General features: G+C 39.7%; 1 protein-coding gene across 1 annotated transcript in view; it reads right to left on the minus strand.

Moving 5' to 3' along the window:
* The window catches only part of NCOR1 (nuclear receptor corepressor 1), a 181,712-nt gene that overhangs the window by 115,707 nt on the left and 56,757 nt on the right, over positions 1 to 9,248 (minus strand). Inside the window, exon 6 of the mRNA XM_012805930.2 lies at positions 5,157 to 5,270. Coding sequence (XP_012661384.1) covers positions 5,157 to 5,270 — 114 coding nt within the window. The remainder of the gene's footprint in view (positions 1 to 5,156; positions 5,271 to 9,248) is intronic.

Genomic DNA, 9,248 nt, shown 5'->3' on the forward strand with positions numbered 1-9,248 from the left:
AAAAAAAAAACCTGTTCTGGTAGACTATCACTAAGAAAAGAGTCTCAGGGAAGGGCCAGACAGGCCTGTAAATGCTAATAAAAGGTTTGAGCCATTTGGTAGAAAGTGTGACAATATCAAAAAGCTTAATTTGGAGAGTATGTGATAAGATACAAATATGAAGGATGGATTAGAAGGAAGAAGATTGAAGGAAGGGAATTCAACAACTATGTGAGAGATAAAGATTCCAATTAAGCTAATGGCAAAGCAGGAGGAAAAGAAGCAACTGACCAGATACTAAATATCTTACTTAAGAAAGATCCCCCTCCCTTGGGTGGCACCTGTGGCTCAGTGAGTAGGGCACCGGCCCCATAAACCCAGCCCCAGTAGAGGTAGTAGAGGTAAGAGAGGTAGTAGAGGTTGTTGGCACTAAGTCTACTATTAACCTTTTTCTCTTCTGGCATCACATTCTCTTGCACATCATTCATTGAAAAATATAAACAAGATGTTCCTGAAAATTTCACTTATATTTTAACAACCACTTTTCTATATGTATTATTATTATTCTGAAATTAGAGCATTTATGAATATTTTTGGAACCTACAACTGATTAGAGTAATAACAAATGGAGCTATTGAGAACAGTCTATTTAGAGACTAAACAAACTTAGTCTGAAGTTTTTGACTATTTTTTTCTTTTATCCTAACCACCAGATGACCAGGGAAGTCTTAAGTCTATTTATTTTTTATTTTTTTGAGATAGAGTCTCACTCTGTCATCCTGGGTAGAATGCCGAAGTGTTATAGCTCATAGCAAACTCAAACACTTTAGCTCAAGTGATCCCCTTGGCTCAGCACCCGAGTAGCTGGGACTATGGACACCCACCACAACGCCCTACTAGTTTAGTCTGAAGTTTAAATATGATATCATGCAAGCCAACATTTCTCTCAGGAAACCAGCTTTAAAATTAACAGTTTGGGGCAGTTTTCTTCCTCTCACTAACTTTTTAAATAAAATAAAAATGCTTTATGCATGATAATGGTCCCTATCTCCTAAATTGCACTGTGTTAATTCTATCCAAGAATAAGAGGGACATGTACTTTTGTCATTATCCATCTCTCCTTGCCTATGGTGGCAAAATAATTAAGGATATTCACTTATAAAGCAAAAAAGGCATATAGGACCTTACAAAAGGTGAAGAAGAATGGTGAAACACAAAAACCCCTGAGTGGACAGTTTGAAAGCCTATGTTCTGGACCTCTTAGGTTCTCATCCCTTTCTTTCCATGAGTCCCTGCTACAATTCTGGAAACCATAGCAAATGTCTAGTAGCAAGGTCAATAAAATATATACAGGCCGCGTGTATAATGGCTCACGCCTATAATCCTAGCACTCTAAAAGGCCGAGCTGAGAGGGTCCCATGAGCTCAAGAGTTTGAGACCAGTCTGAGCAAGAACAAGACCTCTTCTCTACTAAAAACAGAAAAACATTAGCTAGGTGAAGTGGTGGGCCAGTCACTGTAGGCCCAGTGACTCCGGAGGCTGAGGCAGGAAGATTGCTTGAGCCCCGGAGTTTGAGGTTGCTGTGGCCTAGCCTGATGTCATGGTACTCTAGCCTGGGCAAGAGCACTTGTTTGATGATCTTCAATCAAAAAAAAGAGAGAGAGAGAGAAAATAATATACTAAAGAAGGCATTCTACAGTTAACTACAAGTTAAAAACAATCTTCAATGAAAGAAGGTAAGTCTAATAGTAGGACAGACTTCAAAACTGGCTGTTCTTTTCTTCACAGAAGGAACAACAAACCAAATATGTAAATGTTAAAACAAAAAGTATAAAAGTAGTTTTTGAGTTTTGCTGATAGGCATGAAGAAGCACTCACTATACTGAACAATAAAACATATGTATACAAAAATTAGGCACAAATTAAATCTGCCACCAGATCTCTGTTCAACAGTTTTCAGCCCTCGAGTCCCAGTTCTTCAGTCCTCCACATAGAACTCACTAAACTGGAATTGTTCATTAGGTCTGTAAGACAAGGCTCATTAAGAAACTCAATCAAGGCTCAGCACCTGTAACTGAAGCCACTAAGGCACCAGCCACATATGCCAGAGCTGGAGGGTTCCAATCTGGCCCGGGCCTGCCAAACAATGACTACCACAGCCAAAAAATAGCCCGGTATTGTGGCAGGTGCCTACAGTCCCAACTACTTGGGAGGCTGAGGCAAGAGAATTGCTTAAGCCCAGGAGTTGGAGGTTGCTGTGAGCTGTGATGCCACAGCACCCTACTGAGAGTGACAAAATTAGGTTCTTTCTCAAAAAAATTAAAAAAAGAAAAAGAAAAGAAACCCAATTAATGAGTGTCACTGAATCAAATTTATTTGAAAATTAACTCATGCTTTTTTTTTTTTTTTTGAGACAGAGCCTCAAGCTGTCCCCCTGGGTAGAGTGCCATGGCATTACAGCTCACAGCAACCTCCAACTCCTGGGCTCAAGCGAGTCTCCTGCCTCAGCCTCCCAAGTAGCTGGGACCACAGGCGCCCGCCACAACGCCCGGCTATTTTTTGGTTGCAGCCGTCATTGTTGTTTGGCGGGTCCGGGCTGGGGATTCGAACCTGCCACCTTAGGTGTACGTGGCTGGCGCCTTAGCCGGTTGAGCTATAGGTGCCGAGCCAACTCATGCTTTTTTTAAAACAGCAAAATTTCATAAAACTTAAAAAAGAAAACCCACCAACTTTCCATTGGTGGGAAAGCGGAAACCAAGTGGAAACCCCAACTTTCCATTGTTATTAGCTTTAATCCCTATGTACTTTATCTGTGAGGTCAAAACTGGCCATGGAACCCATTACCCCACAAAAGTGTTTTGAAGTTCTACAGAGAACAGTTTACAAAGCAGGAGATTTTACTTAAAACCCAACAAGGAAGCATGACCTGCCCTGGGCTCTGCATCACATCCAGGCGTGGCATGGGGGACAATGTCACTCCTGTCCCTCACCGTCTTCTACCTTCACTGGATTTATCTTCATGGAGGCTGTTGTGGCCCTTCAGTGAATTTGACTAACTCTGAACCTAGCCAATAAAGTAATCTTTTTTTTTTTTTGCAGTTTTTTTGGCCAGGGTTTGAACCTACCACCTCCAGCATATAGGGCTGGCACCCTACTCCTTGAGCCACAGGTACCACCCCAATAAAGTAATCTTAACTGCCCACTGTTTTTCCCCATCCGGGACATTCATCATCATCATAAATTTATATTTCTTTTTTCGTTGTTGTTTTTTGGATGGGGGGGTTATTTGTTTGTTTTTTGAGACAGGGTAGTGCTCTATTGCCCAGGCTGGAATACAGTGACCTGATCATAGCTCACTATTGCCTCAAACTCCTGGGTTCAAGAGATCATCATACCTTGGCCTCCCAAGTAGACTACAGGTACACACTGCCATGCCTGGCTGTTTATTGTTGTTGTTTTTTTTTTGTTGTTAAATAAAGGGTCTCACCATGTTGCCCACACTGATCCCAGACGCCTGGCCTCACAAGACCTTTCCACGTCAGCCTTCCAAAGTACTGGGATTATAGGTAAGAGCCACTGTGGCTAGCCATTAATATTTCTGATGATTCTCAGTCATCTATATATATGTAGATGAGTCTAAGATCATGACTATAAGTGTTTTTTTCATTATTAATTCACAGTATCTTTTCTTAAGACTAAGAAGATCCTTCCTTTAGGATCTATGTATGATAGACTGACTGATGAAGTCACTTAGCTACAGAATAAAATTAAACAGCTATCCCAACTTTTTACCTGGTGATCATCTTTAGCTAACATGCCTATTCTCTCTAGTATTTAAAGCATATTATCATTTTTTTGAACTGAGGACTTTGGGAAGCACTGTTAAGCAACTCTGTTTAATATTTGTTGAAACACGTGAAATCAGTTTCCCTTCAAATTGCTAGTTCTGGGACTAGCTGACTGAAAACTAACTTTGATATTACAAAAATGATTCATAAAATTGAGATCTAGTTTTCCTAAACCATTGAACATTTTATTTTTATAGAGAGAGGGTCTAGTTGGAATAGAGTCATGTTACTATAGTTCACTGCAGCCTTAAAACTCCTGGGCTCAAGTGATCCTCCCACCTCAGCCTATAGCTGAAACGATAAGTGACACCACCATGCCCAGCTAATCTTTTAATTTTTTTAATCTTTTTTTTTTTTTTTAGACAAAGTCTCACTATGTTTCCCTCAGTAGAGTTCCATGGCATCACAGCTCACACCAACCTCCAACTCCTGTGCTTAAGTGATTCACTTGCCTCAGCCTCCCAAGTAGCTAGAACTACAGGCACCTGCCACAACACCTAGCTATTGGCTTTTTTTTTTTTGGTTATAGTTGTCATTGTTGTTTGGCAGGCCTGGGCTGGGTTTGAACCTGTCAGCTCCAGTGTATGTGGCTTGTGCCCTAGCCGCTGAGCTATAGGCATCAAGCCAATTTTTTAAATCTTTTTAATTTTTGGTAGGGACTCAGGTATCACTGTGTTGCCCAGGCTGGTCCTGCACTCCTGGCCTCATGTGATCCTCCTGCCTCAGCCTCCCAAAGCAATGGGATTACAGTATGAACCACTGTTACTGGCCAACATCTCAAATAAGAGAATGGAAGAAGAAATTATTTAAATGTACCTAAAAAACCAAAGTCTACTTAAAGGTAAAAATCTACCTTTAACTTTTTAGCTAAAGTTCAAACAACAGCCCAGTTATCAATTCTGAAGCCGATAATAAAGTTGATTTCCATATCCAATGACCTATCTATACTGAAATGTTATTAATATTCAGTATTAAATGTCCCCAAACAAGCAAAAAATAATAGAATAGCTGTTTTGTATTATATACCACCAAATTTGCTTGCCAATATTTATATAAAAGCAGAAAGACACAGCTAAAATTCCATAGGTTAAATAATATAGCATATAATGTAAAATGAAGTATTACATAATTTAAGGCACAAATGTTAATTTTCGATCTCTAAGGAAAAAACACCAAGTTTCAATATGCCAAAGATAATGAATATTAAAAACTATAGTAAAAAACCAGGATTTAATACAATTAAAATTACAACAGAACACATTCAGAACTAGAACAGGCAGAGTCAAATGGGTTTAAAGGCCTGTGCTGCCTGAGATGGCATGAGCTTACCCGGTTCTCATCATAAATAATCTGGACAATGCTGCGGTGTTTCTGCTCCACAGGAGGAGGGGACACAGGCTTCTCAGGCTCAGGAGGTTTAGCTGCTTCTTCCTCAAGCTGTTGCTAAGAGAACCAAAAAGGAAGAGTCAAGCATCTGCTGCACATCAGAGACAGCACATACCAATGAGCACTGCTTCCTGCTTCTGTGAGATGGCCATTTCATCCACAAGGGTCTCACAGACCCAAGAGCTCAAAGAAAAACAATCAGATTTATTTTGACTAATAACTACACAATAAAATACAAAAGATACATCAATTTTTTTAAAAAAAACTAAGGGGAAAGGGCGGCGCTCAATGGGTAGGGCACTGGCCCCATATACTGAGGGTGGCATGTTTAGGCCCAGCACCCGCCAAACTGCAACAGAAAAACAGCCGGGCATTCTGGCAGGCACCTGTGGTCCCAGCTACTCAGGAGGCTGAGGCAAGAGAATCGCCTAAGCCCAGGAGTTGGAGGTTGCTGTGAGCTGTGTGACACCAAGGCACTCTACCGAGGGCAATAAAGTAAGACTCTGTCTCTCCAAAAAAAAAAAAAAAACCAAAAACTAAGGGGAAGTATCTAATAAGATTTTTTCTGATAAATGTAAAGCAATATAATAAGAGAAATGAAATTTAATGAAAGTACGCTATAAATGCCCATCATAATGACCTTTGATGGCACTGGAAAAATAGTCTCAGATGTTACAGAAATGTAGTATATATTAATGTCTGGTAGGGAGAATACAGTAAAAAGGAGTCTGAGGATTAATCCTTAATTCAGCACAGCAGCCTGCCACCCACAACTTTTCCATTTTATATTGCTTCAGTCAAGAGGCATTAGGTACAACTACAAAAATACATACTGCTGGTATGTGCAATTATAAAGCAAAAAGCTATCTGTACTATTCTGCCCAGGTTCGGATCTCAGGGTCACCCTTTAAAAATAAGTCTGATCTGGGTGGCACCCGCAGCTCAGTGGGTTAGGCACCAGCCACATACACCCAGGCTGGCAGGTTCAAACCCAGCCCGGGCCAGCTAAACAACAATGATAACTGCAACAAAAAAAATAGCCGGGCATCGTGGCGGGGACCAGTAGTCCCAGCTGCTTGGAGGCTGAGGCAAAAGAATTGCTTAAGCCCAAGTTGGAAGTTGTTGTGAGCTATGACGCCATGACACTCTACTGAGGATGACATAGTGAGACTCTGTCTCAATTTTATTTCAAAAAATTTTTAAAATTTAAAACAACAACAACAACAAAAAAACCAAACAAATAAAAAACATAGTCTGATCAAAGAACCCAGAAAGGTCCTTCCTTCAATCTTAACAAGTATGCAAACCATACATATGTGAAGCAGGAGTAACAATACTACCTGTTGTTACTGGAATAGCAGGAATAACAATACTACCTATCATTGTTACTATGATAGTACCTATTAGTTAGCCTTTAGAAGGACTAAATAACTTACTATGTACAAACCACATTACAACTACAAATATTCAGCAGATATTACAGAGTATTACTAGTGAGATAAGCAAAGACTTGTCTACTTTGTCCACTGCTCATTTTTTTCCAGCACTGAAATCAATACCTGATATCTCATATTAAACAAATATCCATATGAATAATTATGGTATAAGTCCACTGCCTAAGATGGTAAAAATGACAAGGAGGTAATTAAGGATAAGTATAGCATGAAGTATAGAGGAAAAAATTATCTATACTACTAAGTAAGACTGATGATAGTCAAGAGCTACCAGTCCTATGTCAGACCGTCTTCAAATGGAAGGATAAAAATCTTCCAGGAAAGAACCTTTAGGAACACTTCTACTTTGGAAATGCAAGTACTCTTGTAGTCTATTACCTATGTGAGCAAAAAGGAAAAAAAAAGATATTTGGAGTTCTGAGATCACTTTTATAGAAATGGGCTCTTCAATGGTGGCTTTTTTTCCTGCTTAGAAAGCCGCCTTTTAGAATCCCTGTTAAGATGGGCGATGCCTGTGGCTCATTGAGTAGGGCTCTGGCCCCATATACCGAGGGTAGTGGGTGAGAACCCAGCCCTAGCCAAACTGCAACAAAAAAGCCAGGCGTTGTGGCGGGCGACTGTAGTCCCAGCTACTTGGGAGGCTGAGGCAAGAAAAGCACCTAAGCCTAAGAGCTGGAGGTTGCTGTGAGCTGTAACCTCAAGGCACTCTACTGAGAACACAAAGTGAGACTCTGTCTCTAAAAAAAAAAATCACTGTCAGGCGGCAACTGTGGCTCAAAGGAGTAGAGCACTGCCACCATATACTGGAGGTGGTGGGTTCATCCCAGTCCTGGCCAAAAACTGCAAAAAACAAAATCACTGTCAAGAAATAAACAATCTTTAAAAATAAATAAATAAATAAATAAATAAACAATCCTGAAGAAATCACTTTGTCCTTGGTACCTAAATATCCCTGGGACAAAACTACTCTAACTCAAAGACTAAAATCAAACTCCCCCCAAAATCAAGAACTTTCTTCACCTATCTGTTCCTTTGCATTAACAATTTGATCATGTTTAAAATATAAATTTAATTGGAATTTTTATTGAAACTGTATGAAATACAAATTAATGCAAGATGAGCACACATTGTTAACAATGTGTTTCTACCCAGCTACAATATATTTCTTTATTTTCTCTACTTGTCCTCATATGTCCTAATAAAATTTGTAGCTTCTATATATCTTATAATGGTCATATATTATATTTCATTATTCTAGTTATTACAGTGTATCTCACAATGGTCGTACAATATATTGCATCATTGCTAATTGTTATAATGTGTTACACACACATTTACTATGTGCCACATATTATGCAATATATTCATTACTTCAACACATAAAATAATCGTGAAAAAAATCACGTGATTTAATTGGTGTTATTACTAGTATTACCATTTTCCAAGTAAAGAAACTAAAGCTGGGCGGTGCCTGTGGCTCAGTATGTAAGGCACCGGCCCCATATACTGCGGATGGTGAGTTCAAACCTGGCCCCAGCCAAACTGCAACAAAAAAATAGCTGGGCCTTCTGGTGGGCACCTGTAGTCCCAGCTACTCGGGAGGCTGAGGCAAGAGTAGCCTAGGCCCAGGAGTGGGAGGTTCCTGTGAGCTGTGACACCATGGCACTGTACCTAGGGAGATAAAGTGAGATTCTGTCTCTAAAAAAAATAAAAATAAAAAATAAAGAAACTAAAGCCTAAAGAAAGAGGAGAGGAAAGGGGAAAGAAAGAGGCTCAGGAAATCAGACCCACAAAGACTTAGCATATTACTAAACTTTAATATGATTTAACAAAAGCATTAAAAAGACTGAGCTGGTCTGAGAAGGAACCAAATTAGAAATTCCAGAAATAAAAACCTAATTATTAAAATGGAGACAGATTTGAGAGCAGATTTACATATAATTGAAAAAAAAAGTCAACTGGAAGACAGACTAAAGACATTTCCCATAATAAAGCCAAAACAAGTAAAAATGGGAAATAGAAAATCAAAATAGCAAATCAAAACTACTTCAAGATATCATCTAACTCTAGTAGGATTAGCCCACATCACAAAATCCCAAAACCAGAGATGTTGGCATGGATGTGGAGAAGGGAACACTTCTACACTGCTGGTGGGAATGCAAACTAATATGCTCCTTTTGAAAAGATGTTGAGATCACTTAGGAATCTAAAAATAGACCTGCCACTCGATCCTACAATTCCTCTACTAGGTATATATCCAGAAGACCAAAAATCACAATACAACAAAGATACATGTACCAGAATGTTTATTGCAGCCCAATTCATAATTGCTAAGTCATGGAAGAAGCCAAAGTGCCCACTGACCCATGAATCGATTAATAAATTGTGCTATATGGGGCAACACCTATGGCTCAGTGAGCAGGACACTGGCTCCATATACTGAGGGTGGTGGGTTCGAACCTGGCCTGGCCAAAACTGCAACAAAAAATAGCTGGGCGTTGTGGCAGGCGCCTGTAGTCCCAGCTACTTGGGAGGCTGAGGCAAGAGAATCGCCTAAGCTCAAGAGCTAGAGGTTGCTGTG

The sequence above is a fragment of the Otolemur garnettii genome, unplaced genomic scaffold (assembly GCF_000181295.1).
Source record: "Otolemur garnettii isolate 467f Iridium unplaced genomic scaffold, OtoGar3 scaffold00046, whole genome shotgun sequence".
Lineage (NCBI taxonomy): Eukaryota > Metazoa > Chordata > Mammalia > Primates > Galagidae > Otolemur > Otolemur garnettii.